General features: G+C 43.7%; 2 protein-coding genes across 4 annotated transcripts; one reads left to right on the top strand and one right to left on the bottom strand.

Moving 5' to 3' along the window:
• Nucleotides 1-548: 548 nt before the first annotated feature.
• On the top strand, nucleotides 549-13,502 carry LOC105890517. Of its 3 annotated transcripts, XM_012816548.3 has the most exons (15): nucleotides 549-1,150; nucleotides 2,098-2,300; nucleotides 2,396-2,510; nucleotides 3,350-3,456; nucleotides 3,623-3,700; nucleotides 4,325-4,405; nucleotides 5,707-5,790; nucleotides 6,312-6,383; nucleotides 6,612-6,671; nucleotides 8,137-8,214; nucleotides 10,010-10,087; nucleotides 10,420-10,485; nucleotides 10,639-10,889; nucleotides 11,909-12,068; nucleotides 12,254-13,502. In XM_012816548.3, exons 2-15 carry the CDS (start codon nucleotides 2,114-2,116, stop codon nucleotides 12,634-12,636), a joined length of 1,800 nt encoding a protein of 599 aa, XP_012672002.2. In that variant the 5' UTR covers nucleotides 549-1,150; nucleotides 2,098-2,113; the 3' UTR covers nucleotides 12,637-13,502. The 3 variants fall into 3 exon arrangements, with proteins under 3 accessions (XP_012672002.2, XP_012672003.2, XP_031428194.1); XM_012816549.3 differs by lacking the exon at nucleotides 4,325-4,405; XM_031572334.2 differs by lacking the exon at nucleotides 6,612-6,671.
• Nucleotides 13,503-15,044: 1,542 nt separating this feature from the next.
• zgc:56585 (uncharacterized protein LOC393297 homolog) lies at nucleotides 15,045-23,821 on the bottom strand. Its single transcript, XM_012816559.3, has 7 exons — nucleotides 23,567-23,821; nucleotides 23,214-23,337; nucleotides 21,431-21,537; nucleotides 18,548-18,644; nucleotides 18,237-18,313; nucleotides 16,978-17,141; nucleotides 15,045-16,619 (listed from the first exon to the last, which is right to left on the bottom strand). Exons 1-7 carry the CDS (start codon nucleotides 23,657-23,659, stop codon nucleotides 16,481-16,483), a joined length of 801 nt encoding a protein of 266 aa, XP_012672013.1. The 5' UTR covers nucleotides 23,660-23,821; the 3' UTR covers nucleotides 15,045-16,480.
• Nucleotides 23,822-24,421: the final 600 nt, after the last annotated feature.

Raw genomic sequence — 24,421 nt, 5'->3', positions numbered from 1 at the left:
GATCAGCGTGTGACTCATCAAGCATTGTGGTAATGATTAGTGATGACTTTCCAAAGTGGAATGGATAGCGATGTGATAGGATCTAAGGTGTAAATGTAATCATTTATGATCAAAAAAGGCATTTTAACCAAAATGTTGAACAAGCAGAATGTAAGAGATACAAGAAACCACAAGGCATGCACAAGTTAGACATGACACATTACTTTGTTTCTTTGTTTGTTTGTTGTTTTGTGTTGTAATATGAGCAGAAACAATCCAACACTCTAGGAAATTGTTCAATTTTGAAAGGGCTATGAAACCCTTTTGGGGCCAATTGATGGGGGTTTGGGTAGAAATGTACTCTGAAGCATCAGGTTACACTAAGTTTTGATATTCTGCACACTAACTAAAGGAATTAGAGACAGGAATAATACAGAAATATAAAAAATACAACTATAATAGATTAGATGGATAATAACAGATTGGCTATTAACCAGTTGTATGCTTAACAGAAAGGGTTGTAATAATTTTTCGTAACACCAATCCTTTGCAGCCTGCCATTACTTCGCTCGCATAGCATCAACGCATACCACACTAAAGTAAACCCTTTGTTGTAAAGGTAGCTAATAAGACAACCTAGCTACGCAGCTAGCTCGTTTTCCTTAGTTTTCAATGCCTTAAGACTCCGGTGCCTTGATGTTCATAACGTTAGCTGGGGATTTCACCATTTTGTGCTTCCTTATTTTTAGTTTAGATGTAGGTATCTGATTGTTATGTCTGTAATTGTACCGACACTGGCTCTAGCAGCGTTGGTGTAGTTGTAGGTTTGTAAGATAGCTAGCTTGCTCAACTAGCTAGCGAGCTAGTTAGCAAGCTAGCATTAGCTGGATTCTGAAATAGTCTAACGTTAGTGCGTTCGCTTTAGTTTGTGTTGACGTCACATTCTGAAGTTAAATATTTACATTACTGTTAAGTTATGTATCCTAGATGGTCTGTTTAAATGGTTATACATGTGGTTGACGTGTTGGTGTAAGGTTGGAAGTAGGTGGGTAACTTAGTTAGCCTTAGCTAGGAATCCAAATAAGTTAGCACTTAAGCAGCTCTACTAGGTAGCTCGGTAGTTAGCTGTTAGCAGTACAGTTTTCATCATCCGTCTGCAGTGAGATCGGAGGTGAGTACACCGACATCGCCTTATTCAATTACTGAAGGTTTATAGTGTAACTGAGATTAATGATAGACATGTGTCCAGCTAGTTAGCGAGCTAGTTCACAAGGATAGCCTTATGAGCTGTCGTGGGTTAGAAATAAGACACTGTCTGTCGTGAAACACCATCTGTTATATTTTAGAATTATAATGCATATCACGAATGAGACAGATGTGCGAAGTGTGGTCAGTAGCGAAATGACTGCACGACCTTTCTGCACACAAACTCAGTGGCTTATTTATCATTGGCATAGATGCCTCGTTTGACAAGGATGATTGAGTACGATCATGACAGCGCACCTCCCTGATTTGGCCTAAATGCTAGACCTGTTGTTTTCACACCTGTATTAGATATTAACGTTAGATGCTGTTTTCACGATGCTATTCACATGTCTTTAGTTAGCGGGTGCATCTTTGGCAGAATCTCAACCACAACTAAGATCATCACATGTTTGACAAATCAATAAGGCTAAGCAAATAGTAGGAATGTATAAATATCTGTCACAGACGAGGTTAATCTGTAAACCCTGGTTCATTCGAACCAGTAATGTTGTAGAAAGGCTTGTAAGGCCAATGTCAAATATATTGTAAAACAAAACAAAAAAATACAAATACAAATCATTTAAAATTCATACACTACCATACATACAGGCTTTACTTTCACATTTCACATGTGCATTTGACTCCTGCCCAGTCTGTATGCCGTCTCAATTATATTAAAACCAAGCCTGTTTGGAATTAATTTGTTGCCCAAGTTTTCCATCTGCAAGACACACCCACTTTTTTATGCAGTAATGTTTTCCTGTTTATTTGCTGTGGGTTACTGATGGGTTGCATCTATTCTTGGCCCTGTCTAACCCTAACCCTAACCCTGTTGTAATGGCTGTTAACCACATGTTTTGGTCTCCACTGCAGTTGCCATCAATCGGAAATGTACAGATTAGTTGAGTTCACAGACACAAACTGCTTGAACATAATTCCTGATGACTGGTATGACAATGGAATAACATGGTGGCCAAACTATAAAAACGACCAAAAGATAAACAATGCCATCCAACGAAGGGAGAAGCCAAAGTCAGACTGGTCTTGCTTTGCTGTGCGGGAACTGTCCAAAGCAGGTAGGTTTATTGCACAAGCAGTCTGTGTCATTACATACATATAGCTGTCAGCAATAAAATGAAGTGAATTTCAAACTTTTCCTTTTGTTTTTTAGGATCATATCAAGAAGCGAGAATGAAATTGAAGCGGGCTATGACTTGCAACACACCAGACCTCCAAAGAGAGGGAGAAGACGACGGCACAAGCAAAAAAAGAAGACAAAGTGACAAGTAAGTCAGCCTGTTTGACCATGAAGTAGGAGTGGCATGTATTGCATGTAGGATGTGCAGTGGCTGGAAGTGCACCTGGCTCAGTAACAGTAGAACAGGAGACGTCACGGGAGCCCACGGATAAGGCCTTTATTGTTGCAGGTGCAAATAAGAAAGATAGGCTTACATTTTATGTGACACACACACACACACACACACACACACACACACACACACACACACACACACACACACACACGAACGCTAACACACAAACACATACACTTAAACAAACACCAAAGTACACTCATGCAGACACACATGCACACACACATACTAGACGTACACACATAGAGGTACACACATAGAGGTACACACATGAACACACACATGCACACACACATATAGGTTCACACATGAACACACACATGCACACACACATAGAGGTTCACACATGAACTCTAATGAATATCCAGACTCACATACAGTGCACACACAGCCACACACACACACACCTGAATACATACATAACTGTACATACTTGAACATATGAAAACACACACGAACACACACACACACACATACACACACAAACAATGAGTCACTGACTCTAAAGAAGATATACTGACATTGAAAGGTCAGACTCGGTCTTCATCTCCAATAAAGGCGTTATCTGTCTGTGTGCCCCAGTGGCTAGTCCTGCTCTGCTATCACTGAGTATGTGCAGCATGTAGCCATATTGTAAAGGCTTTGGCTCCGGTGGCTAGTCCTGCTCTGCTATCACTGAGTATGTGCAGTATGTAGCCATATGTAAAGGCTTTAGCTAATCTGTTGAGATGAAAACTGTGTTTGCCAATTAGGCTCCTTGAGCTGGAGGACTCAGAAGAAGAGCGCAAAAAGCACAAGAAGATGGCCTCCGCTGCAGCATTCCCAGCCTCTTATGTCAGCCCGTCACCCCACTTCTTCGGTACAATTTCATCTCAAACTATCCACATACCAGTGTCTTAGTATGTGTGAGAACCTACAGTATACATCAGTTCATCTGAATCTATATAATATTATAAAAGGTAAACAGGTATAGATTTAGGGGCATTAAATAATGAAATAAATAAATTGTAAATTGTCATTTCCAGCGATGATGCCTGAACAGTCGCCCGGGGCGGCAGGAAGGAGCAGCTCTGTGAGAAAGGGTCAGGAAACCTCCAGCAGAGGTAACGTCTGAGAGCGCACACTACTGCCCTCTAGGGTCAGCTAGGAGGAGCGCGTCCTTTAGGTCTCATTTTCACTAACTTGGAACACACCTCTGAAGTTTTCCCCCTCATTCTGTAGTCATCTGTTGCCCACGTGTTAAGGCTTTTTCTTCCCTGAGAAATCTACGCCATGTGTCATCCGGCATGAGGAAATTGATTTCAGATGCACGTTCATTTAGTTTCATATATGTGCATTTCTCACCTGGATATAACTGGACTGCTGTGAGCTTGCATGCTTGCTTGTAAGTAGGTAAACTAACAACCTGACACTATAATGGCTATATGCACTGCATCCATCACTCTAATGGCTATATGCACTGCATTTAAGTTCATCCATACGTCAAATTAGAAACATGCACAGGATGGAGGCGGCACTTTACAGGCATCGTTGAGAAGGTTTAGAATCTCTCTGGCGATGTCTTTGTCAAACAGCAATTCATTGTTTGGGCTTCAGTGGACTGTAAAATGATGCACAGCCTCAGAAGTCTGTTCTACGAATGTGTGTAGAAAATCAAGGTTTCTAATACTAAACATGTTCACTGAGCAAGGTTGACTAATCCCAGACACTAATGTACTTCCTCATAGACGCAGGGCATGAAAAGACTGCCAGGCTGTCACAGACATCAGAGGCCGCCTGCTGCAGCTGGGAGCCCTCGTCCTTCAGAGGTGCAGACAAACACCAGTGTAAACAAATGACCTCACAGATGACAGACAAACACCAGTGTAAACAAATGACCTCAGAGATGAGCAGGCACTTCTCCTGTCGTCCACAACATCTAAACACCAGTGTAAACAGAGTCCAAATGATCTCAGAGATGAGCAGGCACTTCTCCTGTCGTCCACAACAGACAAACACCAGTGTAAACAGAGTCCAAATGATCTCAGAGATGAGCAGGCACTTCTCCTGTCGTCCACAAACATCTAAACACCAGTCAGAGATCAGCAGGCACTCTGTTGAAGTCAACAAACATCTAAACACCAGTCAGAAATCAGCATTCACTTCCCCTGTCATCAACAAACATCTAAACACCAGTCAGAGATCAGCATTCACTTCCCCTGTCATCAACAAACATCTAAACACCAGTCAGAGATCAGCAGGCACTCTGTTGAAGTCAACAAACATCTAAACACCAGTCATAAATAAGCAGGCACTCTGTTGAAGTCTCCAAGGCCAGACAGGACTGCTGCACTACATTATGAGAGTTCGCTGTCTGGAGACAAAGCTGGCTTAGACATGCATCAGAAGCAGATGCTAACACGCCTGCTGCCTTTTCTTCTAAGGCCCACCCATAACATTGGTGGTGTTGGTCTTTTCTTCTAAGGCCCACCCATAACATAGTTGGTTTTGGAGTCTTTTGGGTGGCCCAGAACTCCAAATGTTGTTGATGCTGTAATAGTTTGTTCAGATGACAGATGAGACATGGTTGTCTCTAGTCGTGCTGTATGTGTACATCTGGCTAGGCGAGTCTACTCCTAATGATCTCTGCCATACATGCATTACTGTATTTTCTATGGCAACAGACACCTTTTCCTCCCTCAGCGGACTGCAGTGTTTAGCATAGCTATGGTGTTGATAGGGAGTAATACACAAGAGAAAAGTATAGTTATGAGAAATAAGCGCATGCCGAAGAGGCAATATGGCCAAAGGACCTTGAAACTGGCCAGTGCATTATTTTTCTCTGAGCACGCTGCTTGGACTATGTTATGTAGCCTATACCATGGCAATAACACACTGCATCTTCAAAGTACATTTATTTATAGAGCTACTAACATCCGTCCGTATTTACCAAACTGACTGAAATCTCCTGTTACTAACGTTAGTGTTTGAGATCTCACAACTATGTATGCTTTAACGTAAACAACTTTACTCAGGACTTTACTAACATACACACTCTTATGGCCTGTGGGCAAGTAAAGTATCTATTAGTGAAGTTCCTCTTATGAATACATGTGTCATATTTCACCAGACATGCTTATGGAACTGGCTCCAATAACTGCTGCCCGCTCCATCCTGGAGAACAGGGACTGGGACTCACAGACATCCTTCAGAGGTAAACAACACCAAGCAGTAAAGCTCTTACAAACTACAGGTCTTCACAGGTCCAGAAAGCTAAACCTGTTTATAAAAGAGACCCTTGTCTTTTTTTGACCTGACCCAAATGATTTTTAAAAAGTGGGAAAGCGATTAAAAACTTGCAGAACACTCAGTCTCAATGTAAATGTGAACTGTGGCAAACTGGGAATCCTATTGAAGATTGATTGTTGTGTGATATGATATGCTGTTCTGTACTATAATGTGCTATGCTGTACTATGCTATTCTATATTATGCCATGCTTTACTATACCATACTATACTATGCTTTTCTATACTATGCTATTCTATTCTATACTATGCTATACTATTCTATATTATGCTATGCTATTCTATATAATGCTATGCTATACTATACTATACTATACTATGCTATGTTATACTATGCTATGCTATGTTATACTATGCTATACTATACTATACTATACTATACCATACTATACTGTACTATACTATGCTATGCTATTTACCTGTTGACAGGAATGATACAACATGAACAGCAGAGCGTAGCCGCGGGGGCCAGTGCTTGGGAGTCACTGACATCATTCAGAGGTGGATAGACATGCCAGAACAGTCTCTATGGCAACAGCTTTTTCACATATGCACTCTATACAGCATATACAACATTCATCAATATACCAATGCACATTAGTGACAGTGGCTGTGATTACTACCCAAAAGCTTAAACACACACCAGGAATGTGCTAAACATCCATATCAACTCTCCTGTCTGCAGTCGGAATTGTGTTCAAACGCACTTTGTACCGTCTTGTTCCTTAGAGATCATGCATCAGCAGGGTCCCATGGCAACGGGTTGGTCTTTGGAAACATCTAACAGAGGTAAAACCCAAACTGCACAGCTGGAGAAGGCAGCGTTTAGTTTATCCAGGAAAAACCATGAGAGATTACCAATATTTTCTTTGCCAATCCTCTGCAGATTTAGAGGAGATATGTTGATATGTTTTTGGCCATTCTCTGCAGATTTAGAGGAGATATGTTGATATGATTTTGGCCATTGGTTTGCACTTTTGTGTTAAGCAGAGATAGAAAAAGTAACACTTCCCATCACAAAACACCATGTAGTTAGTTATGTTTCCTGTGGTGATCGTGGTGTGTGTTGTGTGTTTCCTGTGGTGATCGTGGTGTGTGTTGTGTGTTTCCTGTGGTGATCGTTGGTGTGTGTTGTGTGTTCCCTGTGGTGATCGTTGGTGTGTGTTGTGTGTTCCCTGTGGTGTGTGTTGTGTTTTCCCTGTGGTGATCGTTGGTGTGTGTTGTGTGTTCCCTGTGGTGTGTGTTGTGTGTTTCCTGTGGTGTGTGTTGTGTGTTTCCTGTGGTGATCGTTGGTGTGTGTTCCCTGTGGTGATCGTTGGTGTGTGTTTCCTGTGGTGATCGTTGGTGTGTGTTGTGTGTTCCCTGTGGTGATCGTGGTGTGTGTTGTGTGTTCCCTGTGGTGTGTGTTGTGTGTTTCCTGTGGTGATCGTGGTGTGTGTTGTGTGTTTCCTGTGGTGATCGTTGGTGTGTGTTTCCTGTGGTGATCGTGGTGTGTGTTTCCTGTGGTGATCGTTGGTGTGTGTTTCCTGTGGTGATTGTTGGTGTGTGTTGTGTGTTTCCTGTGGTGATCGTTGGTGTGTGTTCCCTGTGGTGATTGTTGGTGTGTGTTGTGTGTTTCCTGTGGTGATCGTGGTGTGTGTTGTGTGTTTCCTGTGGTGATCGTGGTGTGTGTTGTGTGTTCCCTGTGGTGATCGTTGGTGTGTGTTTCCTGTGGTGATCGTTGGTGTGTGTTGTGTGTTCCCTGTGGTGATCGTGGTGTGTGTTGTGTGTTCCCTGTGGTGATCGTGGTGTGTGTTTCCTGTGGTGATCGTTGGTGTGTGTTGTGTGTTTCCTGTGGTGATCGTTGGTGTGTGTTGTGTGTTCCCTGTGGTGATTGTTGGTGTGTGTTGTGTGTTTCCTGTGGTGATCGTGGTGTGTGTTTCCTGTGGTGATCGTGGTGTGTGTTTCCTGTGGTGATCGTTGGTGTGTGTTTCCTGTGGTGATCGTTGGTGTGTGTTGTGTGTTTCCTGTGGTGATCGTTGGTGTGTGTTGTGTGTTTCCTGTGGTGATCGTGGTGTGTGTTTCCTGTGGTGATCGTGGTGTGTGTTTCCTGTGGTGATCGTTGGTGTGTGTTTCCTGTGGTGATCGTTGGTGTGTGTTGTGTGTTTCCTGTGGTGATCGTTGGTGTGTGTTGTGTGTTCCCTGTGGTGATCGTTGGTGTGTGTTGTGTGTTCCCTGTGGTGATCGTTGGTGTGCGTTGTGTGTTCCTCTGCAGAGCTGAGTTCGGACAACACTCCCACCGGTCCCGCTGAGTCCAGAAACAGGGAATGGGGCGCTTCAACAACCTGCAGAGGTAAAACCACCACAGCGCCGCTAACTAGCCTCACAACGCAACACATTTTAGAAATATAGAGTGAAATTGATAGACACTGAAGGGTTCCTAAAATCTAGAGGACACGTGTGGTCCCCTCTGTCCCCCCTCATATTCAACCGCCCCCCCTCTGGCTGGAGAAGAGTGGGATGTCTTAACCACTGACAAGGTATGTAACCAGCTTAGAGCGTTGATATACTTCACTTTTAACTACGCATACGTGTGTGCAAAATGGTCGCCCCACAGTTCCTGCCAGAATTGGCAGAGCATATCCTCTGAGATACATATTTTTTTTCTATTTATTAGAGACCTTAACAATTAACATCATGTGAAGGTGCTTTACTGAGCCACGGGCCTAATTAATAATGATACATTTAGTCATTAACATTTCTTATATGCAAGAGGCAATACCAGCATAGACCTCAAGGGGGCAGTATACTATAAGAAATGTGCAGTGACTGCAGCTGTTTGATGACTGAGAAATATCACCTTGTCCAGGGCTGTTTCGCTCTGGCCTGCCCCCTGTTGGTGTAGCTCTGACTGGCATCTGACCCATACTGCTAGCGGAAAAGCTTTGTGTGCACACGTAGTCGTAGTTAAAACCGAGTATATTTGCGGACGTAGGCGCACCCCCACCCCCACACCTGCTCTGACCCTGCCCTGACCTCTGACCCTGCCCTGACGGCAGACAGCAGTGGTGGGGTGCTGCAGCTCTGGGGGGTATCTACTCCATGCCCCTGGCCCCCCTTAGACCTCCATCCCATCCCCATCCTGTATCATTACTGTACGCTAACCTCCCTAGCTGCCTCAGCTAACCTGCCTAGCTGCCTCAGCTACCCGAACACGGGCCAATCACATGCCCTCCCCCTGCCCAGGAAGGGTTAAGAGTGAGTTAGAGAGCAAGGCATTAGTAAAACTGAACACACACTTCTAGACAACAGATGTGTGTGTGATGCTGTTTTCATTCTCCTCAGCATTGGTCTACAAATCCCTTACAGAACCCCAACACCAGTGCAGTGTCAGACCAGTACAGACCACTATGAGCCACAGCCAGGATAGTGACTTAATACTTAATGCACACACACACACACACAAACACACATACACGCACATACACATATACACACACACACACACACACACACACATCCCAGGACAGTTTAGAACCATAATGTTGCTTAACAAACTGTACTAACAGCACTGTACTAATCTTGGTTTCACCTGTAGATAAACAGCGCTGTGTCCCAAACCAGCTCCCCATGACTCTGTGTGTGTGTTGCGCCGGGCTGTCGGCACTGTTTGTATCTATGTGACGCTTGTCCATGTTGTCTTATTGCACTCGCTTAAAGATAACGCCACAAGTTCAGTTTTATCATAAGAAATAAGAACGTTTTCTGTCTGACCCACTAACCAAACTAACAAACTCATGAGGAGTGGTACAATGTGTGACGGCTGGATATTCTGTTGCGTAGAGGTGTGCAAAACTCCAACAGAGTCCAATGAGAGGGGAGACATCCATGTGAGGCGCTTCTGCAGTGCTGTCAGCGTGTTCTATTGCCCTCCTCAGTGTTCTATTGCCCTCCTCAGTGTTCTATTGCCCTCCTCAGCGTGTTCTATTGCCCTCCTCAGCGTGTTCTATTGCCCTCCTCAGTGTTCTATTGCCCTCCTCAGTGTTCTATTGCCCTCCTCAGCGTGTTCTATTGCCCTCCTCAGTGTTCTATTGCCCTCCTCAGCGTGTTCTATTGCCCTCCTCAGCGTGTTCTATTGCCCTCCTCAGAGACGCCTCCAGACCAGCCGCCCGCAGGAGCCACGGAGTTACGGAGCAGTGAGTGTGCTGCTCCGACAGCCTGTAGAGGTGAGAAGACCCCACACACACATACTCACTCACGAGCACACACACGCCCTCACACACACACACACACACACCATTACACACACACACACACACACACACCCTCACACACACACACACATACACACACTCACTCACACACACACACACACACACACCCACACACACACACACAATCGCCCACATACACAGACACACACACACACACACATACAGTATATACATATACACACACACACACACACACACACACACATACACACACAGAAAATGTAACACATTTCAGTCAAGTTGTATTTGTTAATAAGGAATGTCCTCTAATAATAACTTCACAGAGACTGAAGTCTCTTCAACATCCATGACTTTCCGGAATGGACGAGGTGACCAAGTTCCATGCAATGGTAAGGTAACACAGAATTGTCTGATTTTTTTATTTGAAAGAATTTCTCATTTTTCTTGGTCACGAATTAATGTTGAAATGTTGAAATGGATACAAGACTAATTTGTGAGGCGTTTTTTTCTGGGCCTTCCCTCTAACCGCTGTTTGACTACAGCAGCAGAATTCCACCTGCTGAACATCATGGAGTCCCTGAGGCAGCAGCAGATGCAGCATGCGGTGGCCCTCAACACCATCATCAACATCCTCCAGGGCAGGGTGAACGCACGCACCGCAGCTGACGCCGCCTCCAGGGACCCGGCCGAGATGCCGCAGGACATCTCCTACCCACTCCTGGGCCCCAGGGAGCTGGAGAAGCAGGAGGTCTGGCTAGAGAACGCCGCCAACACACCGGCCAAAACTAAAATGGTGAGAGGAAACAAACTCAAACTCAAACTAAAACAGAAATTCGGATCGAATACAAACATATTATCAAAATAAAAAAACTCAATTGAAAACTAACACACAGGCTACGCAACGTGAGACAAGTTAAACATCACTCAGAATAGAAATGACATCTAGTGCTCAATAAGATAAACATCACTCAAAATAGAAATAACATCTAGTGCTCAAAAAGTTAAACATCACTCAAAATAAAATAACATCTAGTGCTCAATAAGTTAAACTCCCAAAATAGAAATGACATATAGGGCTCAATATATATTGGTCCCAGAGCTGTTAGTAGCAGTCATGGCAAAAGTGTAGTTTTTAAATATTTAATTTCCCTTCAGTCCTAAATGATAGAAATTTGAAAACTAGAAAAATGTAAATCCACTTTGTACGACAACTAAGGATAAAATTGTTGTTGACGTTTGATAGAGAAATTTAATGAGGACATTGTTATTGTATTTTAATCTTCTTGCTTATCCTGTGTGCTGAGGCCTACAGGAGGCCTACTCTCTTGCTGAGACAAACCACCTGTTTTTGTACTGGTAGTCATGCATACCACTCTTCTCTCAAGGACATATTCTGAGATCACTGCTGTAACTTCTGAAGAGATGGGACGGGAGAATACCGCCCTTTGTCTGTCATGAAACCTGTTTTTTCTACTCACATAAGGCTGGCTGCGCCCAGCTCATCTTTGGAGTCTATTCACAACCTTTGGTTGTAGCACACTTCCTCTTTTGCAAAAGATAAAGTACTGATTTAATTCTGATCGCTGGTCTCTGTCTCATCAATATTAACGTCTTAATATAATTTATCTAACAACGTTCTAAGACAACATAGCAAAACTGTTCCATTGGAAATAATATTGAAGAGATAACTGAATGAAAAGCAACATACTGCACATAAAAATATGGCAATAAAATGCACACATCATGGGTTAATAATACATCCGTGCCGAGCGTAACATTGTTCTTACAGACAAGGTGTTTGTCTTCCTGTAGATTGCATACCTTGGAGCCATTGGGGGCAAAGATTTGAAGACCACAGTCTGGAAAATCATGTCGACGCTAATCCACAACAACCTGGGCAAACAGCTGAACTGGAAGGGAGTGAACGACAAGAGAGCCTTCAGCTCCCTGCTGCTGAAGTCGGTCATAATACGTGAGTGGAGAGAGAGACGTCACAGCCTCATTTTCCTTTAATGACAGTTCAATGTTGATATTAAAACAATCAGAGATCATCATAGGTTTTCTTATTAACCTCACGTTACTGTGAACAGGTTTCATCATGATCGCGTTTTTTCGTTCATTAGTTCATTTGATTGACTAATGTTTTGACACTGACAGGTGGAGTTAGGAAAAATCCCCACTACACCAAGACTACGGACTCTGAGATTGAGAAGCTGATCATCCGCTGGCTGAACCTGGCCGGTGATCGTGACGGCGGCAGGAAGCAGCGGGAGCTGGCCAAGCGGGAGCAGCTGAACATGAACGCCAAAGGCCTCCAGCCGGCCCAACCCCAACCCGCGCCCTCCGCCCCAAAACTGCCCGACCACCTAACCAAAGCCCAGAGCCGGCCGCACGCCGACCCGCGGGCCCCCGAACCCCCTGAGTCCGACCGGATCCGTGAACAGATGGACCCGAGCCTGAACCGGCCCGAGAGTAGCTGGGCCCTGTTCCAGTCGGCGCCGGTTCTGATGGACCCGAGGAACGTCAGGCTGAATTTGTAGTCGTCCGCGTCCGTCCGCCACCACACGGCCATCCCAGCCTGCGGAGGCACCGGCGAGCGCACGGGCCGCAGTCATGTACATACGCGCACATATGGCTCTGTAACGAGCATATTTAAGTCTATATATTATTTGTACTATTGTTATAATTATGAGATTATTAAACTCGCGGGGGTTAAGGCACAAGTGGTCCTAGCAGACTACACCACAATGTTTCAACCATTTTGGGTTTATACAGGAAGAAAGTTGAATCCGACTGCCTTCATGTTGTTTGACATGTGAAATAAGCTCATCAGCACCCCAAATCAGAACTCCAAATCAAAGAAGCCTATTTGTTAATCAGTGAAAGGTTCTGATCGCCTTGTTCTCTCTGTTGAAGTTTTCATTCCCCTTCTGTGAAAAGCACACCCCTGATTGTATCTCTGTGTTGTGCTTAATGTCCGATCCGTGGGGCTCCACTGACCTGCCTGCTGGGGCCGGGGGGCCCCTGACACAAACTGGAGCATGTTTTTTTCTTATCGCTGGCTACATTTAAGTGACTTTTCTCAAGTTTGGTCTGGACTACCACTTCCACTTCCATCCAGCACTGAAGACAAAATCAGAAGTAACCTGATTCTGATTGGCTAAGGTACATCTTTGGGTCAACAGGTCCAGCTGTAGACCTGGTTCTGATTGGCTAGGGTACATCTTTGGGTCAACAGGTCCAGCTGTAAACCTGGTTCTGATTGGCTAGGGTACATCTTTGGGTCAACAGGTCCAGCTGTAGACCTCTAACCTACACATAGGTTACATATGGTCCAACAGGACAGACAAACCCACATGCACATCAGTCTCTATTCAATTTAATAAAAATTATGTCATAAATATAATCTATTGTACACTCATCTTTTTAAGGCCAGGAAACAGTGAACCTAAATACAATGCTTAGCCAGATAAACAGTGGAATTGATTCTAGGGTATAAACTGACTGAACAAGATCAAAAGTCATGATTCAGTAGTCATACCAACCCTTGGCATCTCATATTCCTTTCATACAACATCCAGGGTTAGACCAGGGTATTCCCCCAGGGTTAGACCAGGGTATTCCCCCAGGGTTAGACCAGGGTATTCCCCCAGGGTTAGAGCAGGGTTAGAGCAGGGTTAGACCAGGGTATTCCCCCAGGGTTAGACCAGGGTATTCCACCAGGGTTAGACCAGGGTATTCCACCAGGGTTGAAGTCAGTTTTAGTTTAGTCAGTTCTCATCACAAGATATTTTCACCCAAAAAATGTAACCGCTTAACGCGGGTCGAACCCCATTGTGAACTGGGTATTAGTGATGGCGCAGATGTGAGTCTGGACAGGTCACTCACACTCAAGAATGATGGTAATTTTGTATCACAGATAAATGGAGACTCAGGAATGAGGTTTAATTTACAATGATGCGCACCAAGGGAGAGAGACCATGACTTCACATAAAGATTCACCAGCTTCTCTGAACAGAACCAAGTCTCAGTTAAAGTCTCCTATAGAGGTACAGATAATGATTAAACTAATTAGGTCCTTAATATCATTAAATATCCAAGAAAATTAATAAAATAACGGTTCCCACTGGCTGCCATGGACGCCATATTGAAAATTCATGATGGCTCCACATCCACATCTTTATGGAATGCCTTTGGCCATAACTGTACCCAATGTCATGTTTGTATCACAACATTAACAATTTCTAGCTAAGCTGCCCCACTACTAGGTCTACTAGGTGTGGCTGTTAATCAAGGGGCTCATCTTACATAAGACACACTGAGTCAGAATACCGTCATCAACTGTTATTATTATGGACATTTAGAACACGTCTCATGACGCAGAGAATGCAAGGAGTAACAGTGACACACTGATCTGTCACACACACACGCACACTCAAACATTCCATTCTTAACTCAAAGAACACAGGGACAGGATAGACAGTCACACAGATTTCATAAGAACAAGTTAAACATGAGAACACACACACATTCAGGGATTCTTCTACTTAACCCCAATTCTGAATAGAATACAATGAAGGACTTTCAAGTATAAGAATCATTAGACATTAATTGTGATTTGCACTCCTTCAAGGAGTCATTTCTCAAGGCTGTAGACCTGTGTGCAGCCTTGGACCACCTGCTCAATGGTGTGCAGCCTTGGACCACCTGCTCAATGGTGCTGTGTGCAGCCTTGGACCACCTGCTCAATGGGGCTGTAGGTCTGTCTTGGACCACCTGCTCAATGGTGATGTAGGTCTGTGTGCAGCCTTGGACCACCTGCTCAATGGTGTCCATTTACTGAATAGCTTTTCAAAATATTTCCATCTGATTGAAATCTTATAGGATGTCCTCATGACCAATGCTGATTTACACCTCAATACAAATGACGGACCAATGAAAAGAAAAGGAATATAAAGTCTATATTTATTTATTATAATTTCCCAATACAAGGACATACTGACACTCCATACTATGTTCACACGTCCACCATCTGGTGGAATGTTGACAAAAACATGTCTCCTTCATGGAATAAGAATCGAATAATCACCTTTGAATATAGAGAGGATACAGTTTATAAACCTCTAGATCTCCTAACACGGTCACATAATCAACATGGTTATTGTTATTGCAACCAGGCTTCGTTTAGACATGCAAAGATGTAATGTATCTCTGCAAATAGACAAATTATATTTGATTTGCTTCTGTGTGTGTTTTAGCATATTAATGTGCCAAATGTATGTATGTAATGTATTTCTCTGAAGACGAGAACACATACTGTACCAATGGTATTTTGTTTCAGGGTCAGACTTGGCAGATGTTGCCTGTCCAAACACACCACGAGTGCCCCTCACAAGATCTCAAAATGGCCAAAAAAGGGCAAATCCAGACTAAACAAGTGTGTCACCCCACATTTCACATGTGAAATGTTCATCAAAACAAGCCCCAAAACAAATGACTCACTTTCAACTGTGGTCCAAAAGAAGAAGAAAAAACAACAACAACAACCCACAACTGCTAGTAATTATGGGTGACCTAATAAAGAGGGAATAATGACAAACATGGCAACCGAACAGAGATGCTTCCTACAAATAAAGGAAAAGAGGAGGTTCCAGGGAGGCCTTTAGGGTGCTGTGAGGACCACTGGTCTACTTCATTTAGTCAAAGCAGCTCAATTCTTCATCGGAGGACCCCTCATGGAACAGGTCTAGGGTCTAATACAGTACAGGGTCTTCATGGAACAGGTCTAGGGTCTAATACAGTACAGTAAATGGTCCTCATGGAACAGGTCTAGGGTCCTCATCTGCTGCCACTAAGGGAGACTGCAAGTCTAAGCATAGCTATGAGCTGAAGCATGTAGCTATTATTTTCAATTTCTGACGTCGAGCAGCTGGGTCATGAATCAACTGAAGTTTAGAGGTGGACTCAAACAAGACACTACAGAAATCATGAATCAACTGAGGTTTAGAGGTGGACTCAAACAAGACACTACAGAAATCATGAATCAACTGAGGTTTAGAGGTGGACTCAAACAAGACACTACAGAAATCCAGACAGGAAATTCTCCCCTCAGGGAAACAACAAATTACACAGGTGTTCGTTTAATGTGGTACTAAAGTAAACCATTTTTGGATTCCCATGCTTTCTGAGTACTTACAAATAATCTTACTGGATATGTTTTATCGTACAATTTAGAAGCAATTTTGTGCATTTTATTCGTGTTAAAATTAAAGTTTAAAGTTGAATATGCTGTGACACACCACCCCACCCCACAAATCCCAAAGCTTCCCCCGCTTGTGTGTGTGTGTGTTTAGGTGTGTGTGTGTGTGTGTGACAGTCACTATGTTACGGACTGCCCCCTCTTAGATCCTGAGAAGTGGGAAACTTGACATAGTCGGAGCCTTCGGTGTTTACGTAGAGAGCCGCTCCATTTTTACTGTCATCCAGGATCAGCTTCTCAAACGCCTTTGCCACATCAGACACCCTGAAAACACACACACACACACACATGCGCACACGAACACACGCCACGCACACACGCGCAAACGCACGTACACACGCATTCACACGCACGTACACACACACACAGACACAGGCATATGCACATACATGCACGTACACACACACACAGACACAGGCATATGCACATACACACGCACACACATTCACAGACATATGGTAACAGTCAATATTTATGATAAATCAATCTTATGCAGAATAGACTAGAAATGTAGCCCAAAACACACACACACACACTGACAAGATCACCTTCCTGTGGCCCTTCTTGAGATAAGTGTTCTATGTACAGTTTAGGTCTGTGTGTCTGCAGCAGCTGGACTTACTCCAGAGTGCCGTAGGTCTGGAGGAGCTTTGTGTTGATGTCCCTGAGTGGGTAGAACTCCCCAGCCGCCTCCTCAGACTCCAGACTCGACAGGAGGGCCGTCTGCACAAATATGGGGCAGATCATGTTCACCCTCACGCCGTAACCAGCAGCTTCTGAGGCCATCTGAAACAGAGAGGGGCACAGCACACACAGGCACGGATGGGCATCAAGAGGGGCACAGCACACACAGGCACGGATGGGCATCAAGAGGGGCACAGCACACACAGGCACGGATGGGCATCAAGAGGCCGTATGGAAAGCAGAGACATACAAGCCGTCACACATGCACACACACAAGCCGTCACACATGCACACATGCACACACCCAAGCCGTCACACATGCACACACACAAGCCGTCACACATGCACACATGCACACATGCACACACCCAAGCAGTCACACATGCACACACACACACTCAAAACAATCACACATAAACACACACAAGCAGTCACACATGCACACACTCAAGCAGTCACACATGCACACACACACACACACACACACTCAAGCAATCACACATAAACACACCCAAGCAGTCACACACACACACACACTCAAGCAGTCATACATGCACACACACAGCTTTACAAATCACTGGCATCCTTCAGTGCATTGCACATTTGTCACAATGTAGGGTTCTTCAAGGACAATGTCTTATGCCACAGTAAAAACATGTACTTCCTCATTCCACATTTGTATTCACAGAGAAGCAGATTGAAGAACTTAGTTGCAATTACGGGGAAGTTCCTTACGATTCTGTGCCAAAGAGCAAAGGTCACGCTCTCCTAAGAACTCTTATTCTGTGCCAAAGAGCAAAGGTCACGCTCTCCTAAGAACTCTTTTTCCTGTCCCTCTGACAAGTGCAGACCAGCAGAGAGGAGAACCTCTTCCTACAAGCGCAGAGAAAGATGAAGAGGAGGAGATCTTCTGAGAGTGCAGAGAGGGATGAAGAGGAGGAGATCTTCTGAGAGTGCAGAGAAAGATGAAGAGGAGGAGATCTTCTGAGAGCGCAGAGAAAGATGAAGAGGAGGAGATCTTCTGAGAGTGCAGAGAGGGATGAAGAGGAGGAGATCTTCCTACAAGCGCAGAGAAAGATGAAGAGGAGGAGATCTTCTGAGAGCGCAGAGAAAGATGAAGAGGAGGAGATCTTCCTACAAGCGCAGAGAAAGATGAAGAGGAGGAGATCTTCTGAGAGTGCAGAGAGGGTGGCTTACCGCGACGGCTCTGCTGAAGCCCATCACCCCATGTTTGGTAGCAGTGTAGACGGGACATGTCGGCAGGGGACCCAGACCTAACACACACACACACACACACACACACACACACACACACACACACACACACACACACACTCTTAGTTCACAACAACAAAATATATCTCTCAGCAAACTGATTCTTCACAAAGGATGTGAATGTTTGAATATCATCTCATGAGCTGCACTGCATAGTTTCAGTCGCTAACCACAGCGAGTGTGTGTGTGTGTGTGTGTGTGTGTGTGTGTGTGTGTGTGTGTGTGCCTCTTACCTGCCATTGAGGCGATGTTGATAATAACACCCCCTCTGCCCCCCCTCTCCTTCTTCATGTGGTCCAGGGACAGGTAGGTTCCTCTGATCACTCCACACTACACAAGACAACCAGTTACACACTCACAGCTGGATCACACACACACACACACACACACACACTACACAAGACAACCAGTTACACACTCACAGCTGGATCACAAACACACACACACACACACACACACACACCCACACACACACACACACACTCTACACAAAACAACCAGTTACACACTCACAGCTGGATCACTAACACACACACACACACACACAAACACTCTACACAAGACAACCAGTTACACACTCACAGCTGGATCACACACACACACACACACACACACACTCTACACCAGAGGTCGCCAACCTGTTGATCGCGAAGACCTTCCTTGTCGATCTCCAAATTATAATTTTTTCAAATACAAAAAAAAAAAAAAACTGAAGTGTCTTCTGAAATGTTTTCTAACGGACCTCGGAAGACCAACGTCAGAAAAGATCTCCGCCTGATTCATGAACGCCAGCTATTTAAATCCGAGGATGTCCGTAGAGTTGATATGAACGTAATCACCAACGATTTCTCACAGAAAGTTGCAGAATGTCTGAGCAATGTAGAGATTTCCGACATTCTGACAGCTCGCAACTAGGCTCAACTCGGGTGCATAACATTTTCGAGCTCTCTTGGATGTCGTTGTTATCTTGGTTATCGGCCAGTTTGTTAAATATACCGATATCCTTAGTCTATTTATAGATTAACGTTATGTATTAGCTTACCCAAATGAACGGTTTTCGAGACAGATATTTGTCTATTTTTACTTCTACGACTCGTTTAACACTGCAACGTGTCTCTAAATATTAATATTAAAGGTGACGTTACATGAGTACGTTTGCGCTTATGTTAGTTATCGGCCACTCCCACTTCATTCCAATTACCGTGTTGGTTTTCGAAATATTAATATGCACGCATACTGTCGTAAAGTTTTGGCACCCTCTGAGGCTGCATGATAATTTACTCTGTCTTCAAAAAAGATCACAGTGGTATATTATTCATTTTCTATTTAACACTGACAAAGATATTTAGTGTAGCAGTATTTGAAACGAAATCAAATGTGAAAAATAGGCTGTGCAAATATTTAGGCACCCTAATCATTTTCATGATTTGAATACCTGTAACTACTCAATACTGAATAATTGCAACACATAATTAGTCTGATTAGCTTGTTAAGCCTTCAATTCCATAGAAAGGTGCATTCAATCATTAGAAAAACTATCTAAGGTAGCCAATTGCAAGATGTGCTTCTCCTTGATTCTCCTCTGAAGAGTGGCAGCATGGGGGCCTCAAAACAACTGTCACATTTTCTGAAAACAAAGATTGTCAGTGTTGTGTTGTAACTTCAGTTGATAAATAAAGCAGTTCATATCCAGCCTGCTCATTGCAAATGTGTTTTTTCTTGTTCATATTGTGTGCGGTTAACAAATATTTTCCTGTTAATATTATAATATATTAATATAATTATATAATAAATATCTTTATGTTGCACTGAAATTAAGTGATTTAGTGTGTTCTTGGTCACATCAATTTGAAAGCTGTGCAAAGTGTTTAATTTCACTCAATTAAAATTAGGCTAAATAAAAAGTTAAGTTGTAAGTACAGTCTGGACAGTCTTTTTCTCTCAACGCCTCAATAGGTAGATCTTGCCTGTCACCAAGGCAGAGTTTGTGATCTTTGGCCAAAAAAGTTTGGTGACCACTGCTCTACACAAAACAACCAGTTACACACTCACAGCTGGATCACACACACACACACACACACACACACTCTACACGAGACAACCAGTTACACACTCACAGCTGGATCACACACACACACATACACACACACACACACACACACACACACACACACTCTACACAAGAAAACCAGTAACACACTCACAGCTGGATCACACACACACACACACACACACACACACACACACACACACACACTCTCTACACAAGACAACCAGTTACACACTCACACACACACACACACACACACACACACACACACTCTACACAATACAACCAGTTACACACTCACAGCTGGATCACACACACTCACACACACTCTTCACGAGACAACCGGTTACACACTCACAGCTGGATCACACACACACACACACACACACACACACACACACACACACACACACACACACACACACACACACACTCTACACAAGACAACCAGTTACACACTCACAGCTGGATAACAGGGGTGGTTGTAATCTACCAGGCGCACCAGTATTTACAAGTATGGGCCCTTAACTTCACTTCTGCACTCTACATAACCAGTCTTACAGGCACTCCCGTATTGACAGTGTGTGGCTCCACAGGGAGGCTCACAGACCTTCACCCTATCTGTGGCGTTTGCGCCTCTTCACCATAGAGACTAACACTAACCCTTCACCCTATCTGTGGCGTTTGCGCCTCTTCACCATAGAGACTAACACTAACCCTTCACCCTATCTCGGGGGGTTTGACCATAGAGACTCACACATGAAGAGACAGATAGGGAAGAGAAGAGAGATTGGAGTGGGAATAAGATGTGTGTGTGATACAGAGGTGAAGTGGGAATAAGATGTGTGTGTGATACAGCTGTGAAGTGGGAAAAGGATGCGTGTGTGATACAGAGGTGGAATGGGAATAAGATGTGTGTGTGATACAGCGGTGGCAAGTAGGAAGAACTGTGCATCGTGAGTCATAATCATGATCTAACAAAGACACACAGAAACAGGAAAAACACAATGTTTGTCTCAGTGTTCGTTTCATACAGACAGACTAAAGTCATTTCCTTTCATCTCACCAGATTTATGGCCACGGTTTTCTCCCAGTCCCCCTCGTTTATGATGCCAGCATTGTTGCAAACAATGTCAACTCCGCCAAACTTCTGCACGGTCCTTTGGAAAGCATCTGAGAGTGAACAAACACCAGTTGTATTAGCAGATAGGGGAACGCAAACAGAACAGTATCTTTTACATTGGTAGCATAAGCAAGGTAGCGAGGTTGGCAAGCACACACAAGACCAGTGGGGATAAGCTTTAGAGGTTGGGTTTTCAAAGACGGTCACATAAAGGTGCTTTAAAGGAGTTGTCTGAGACTGCTGAAAAAGCAAGCCAGTGTTATGGCTGAGGTGCTTGCAGACTACTTGGGGTTGTGAATGAAGCTGAACTAAAACTCAGATACGTGAAGTCTTGTTGGAGCGTGTCTTGAGGTGTTTCTGTTGTTGTCTCTGGGACGCCAAACACCACTGTTGAGCCTTCTGGGGGTGTCGTGGGCCTAATTTAACAAAACACTGAAGAAGGAAGGTGCCTGCCTGAAAACCCCAGTGAAATGCTCACGTCGTTGTATCAACTGGTCAGGTGCTATGGTTGGGTAGTCATGTTGCGTTGAGCACTTGTGGGCTACAGACAGCGTATGTTGTACTGTGAAGGAGGGTCTTCACAGATCCCGGGAACAACATGCGGTGCTTGCTGCAGTTGTCTCCTGCTGCTCAGGGTCACGTTGGGCAGTTGTTATATTGGGTAGGTTGCTGGCTATGAGTATTTGCATGTGCCAGTGAGAGGATTGGCCACTATGGGAAGTCCCAACCAATAGCACAAGGAATTTAACATATTTTCCTGTGTGTAACTAAAAAACAATTACATGAGGTACAGATGTCTTCGTATAGCAGCCTATACATTTTTTACATAATATTAGAGGATCATTCACCATTATTAGATACTCGTCCAGAGTGATGTTTTCTGAAAACCTGTCAAATCCTGCCATCATTTAGAGGCTATGATTCATTGAAACTGAAATGTTGAGTTTAACTCTAACTCTATCTGTCAGGGTGTCTTGTTACGGCCAGCAACATAAAAGGAGGGAGGCGGACGACAAAGCTAGATTTCTAAATAGGTGTCCACGGCTCTTCTTATCTCCTACACCTCTCCATGTGGGTAATAATGAATAATCAATAATCAGTGGCGACAGTGGTACAGGAGGTAGAGAAGTCGTTTAGTAATCAGAAGGTTGCTAGTTTGATTCCCTGTCGAAGCGTCCTTGAGCAAGACACTGAACCCCTAATTGCTCCTGATGTGCAGTGTGCCATCAGTGTAAATGTAAAATGTGTATACATTGTAAGTCGCACATATGTAAGTCGCTTTGGATAAAAGCGTCTGCTAAATGACTAAATGAAAATGTAAATCATCCTCCCCAGCGCTGCCTGCAGTCTCGGCATGGACACTACAAAGCCTGCAGGGGGCGCAGGGGGCGTAACAGTCTGGACGCGGCACAGTGAAATGTTTTACATTTGTTATTTCTTCAAAAAATAAATGCTGGTAGGCTACTGTGTGTGAACTACGAACTCATTACTAGTAGACACACTGGTAAAGGATACATGATTAAACGGTAGCAAAACACATCAGATGTGATTGTGATGATTTTGAGTGGAATCCACTTTTGTCAAAAATTCCTCAACGAAAGATCATATGTCCATAGAGCATAGAGAAGTTCTACAGTTATTCCCATAAAGAAAGAAAGACAACTAGTCTAAACCGACTGAGACTTGACTTATAATGTGTTACTAAGCCCGTAAGAGAGCAGTTTACCTTTGAACTGTTGGTCTGAGGTAACATCGCAAACACAGAACAAAGTTCTGTCTGGTCCGAAGTCTTTCTCAAATGACGCCCTGGTAGCATCGCCCGAGTCTTCACTGACATCAAAGAGTGCGACCTGTACAAATGAACAGCGACCATAAGGGTTTCTGAGGTATTGCTCAAATTAACTTAAATGGTTACCATTTTGAGTAGCTATGAATATATTCTTATCTAATCTATTTGCTTCTTATCTAATCAGACAAGAACAATGCCCATGGACTTAATTGACAACAGGTCGAATGAAGTCCTGCAGTAGTCTAGACATACATAACATAGGCTACCATCCATGAGAAAAACTGACCTACCTTTGCTCCGTTCTTCAAAAGAACCTCAGCGAAACCTTTTCCTAAACCTTGCGCCCCACCGGTAACTACTGCAACTTTCCCGTTCAGTGCCATTGCTGAGAAGTAAAGGAGTTCGTTTGTGTTTGTGAGTCTAAGTTAGGTCTCGACCCTTTTCTTTTTTCAAACAATCTTACTGATTAACCATGTGACAGACACATTACTTGCTTATAGCGTCAGTGATGATACGACGCAGTTTGCTCAGTTTATCCTGAGAGTAGGTGTTTGCACATGCGCGTTTGTAACTGTGTCCGATGATCAAACGCGATGATAAGTTACAGATGTGGTGGAGAAATAACTGACAGCGTAACAGAAATCTTTTGGCGCACAGACAGAATAGTAGGACATGTATAGAAAGTTAGTACCCTTGCGCTTTGTGAGTTTACTGAAATTACAAGACAACAATGACAAAAAAGTAGGGAGAAATCAATCTAATTATTAGCCTACGTAGTCTTCTCACCTTTGTCTAATCTTGAAAATATGCAAGCCTTTTGGAGATTCGATGACCTCATATTTAGGCTACCTCATGAGCTTCATCTAGTTGTTGTTTTTTTAATGGCAGAATTTCGTGTAGGTCTACACTACCGGCACAAACCGAGATGAAAAACTTCGCATGACATCTCAATGCAGCAGATGTCACACATTCTGTACATCTGTCATTCTTTTAAAGCTGTTGAGAAATGATCAGAAACTTTTTTCCATACTGTTGTGAGGAAGACATAATGTTATCCTATCACCGCCAAATGCATGTTTACACACTCCCAATTAAAAAGATGACAGTAGTTATTTTGAAATATTGTCCACTAGGTGGCAGACATT

Source organism: Clupea harengus, chromosome 8 (genome assembly GCF_900700415.2).
Source record: "Clupea harengus chromosome 8, Ch_v2.0.2, whole genome shotgun sequence".
NCBI lineage: Eukaryota > Metazoa > Chordata > Actinopteri > Clupeiformes > Clupeidae > Clupea > Clupea harengus.
This window is presented reverse-complemented; position numbering and strand designations above follow the sequence as displayed.

Coding starts and splice junctions, on each gene's coding strand:
- LOC105890517 (XM_012816548.3), top strand. CDS start 2,114: ATGTACAGATTAGTTGAGTTCACAGACACAAACTGCTTGAACATAATT. Junction 2,301..2,395: donor GCGGGAACTGTCCAAAGCAG/GTAGGTTTATTG, acceptor TTTGTTTTTTAG/GATCATATCAAGAAGCGAGA. Junction 2,511..3,349: donor AAAAGAAGACAAAGTGACAA/GTAAGTCAGCCT, acceptor TTTGCCAATTAG/GCTCCTTGAGCTGGAGGACT.
- zgc:56585 (XM_012816559.3), bottom strand. CDS start 23,659: ATGGCACTGAACGGGAAAGTTGCAGTAGTTACCGGTGGGGCGCAAGGT. Junction 23,338..23,566: donor TTTTGAAGAACGGAGCAAAG/GTAGGTCAGTTT, acceptor TCATTTGTACAG/GTCGCACTCTTTGATGTCAG. Junction 18,645..21,430: donor AAACCGTGGCCATAAATCTG/GTGAGATGAAAG, acceptor TGTCTTGTGTAG/TGTGGAGTGATCAGAGGAAC.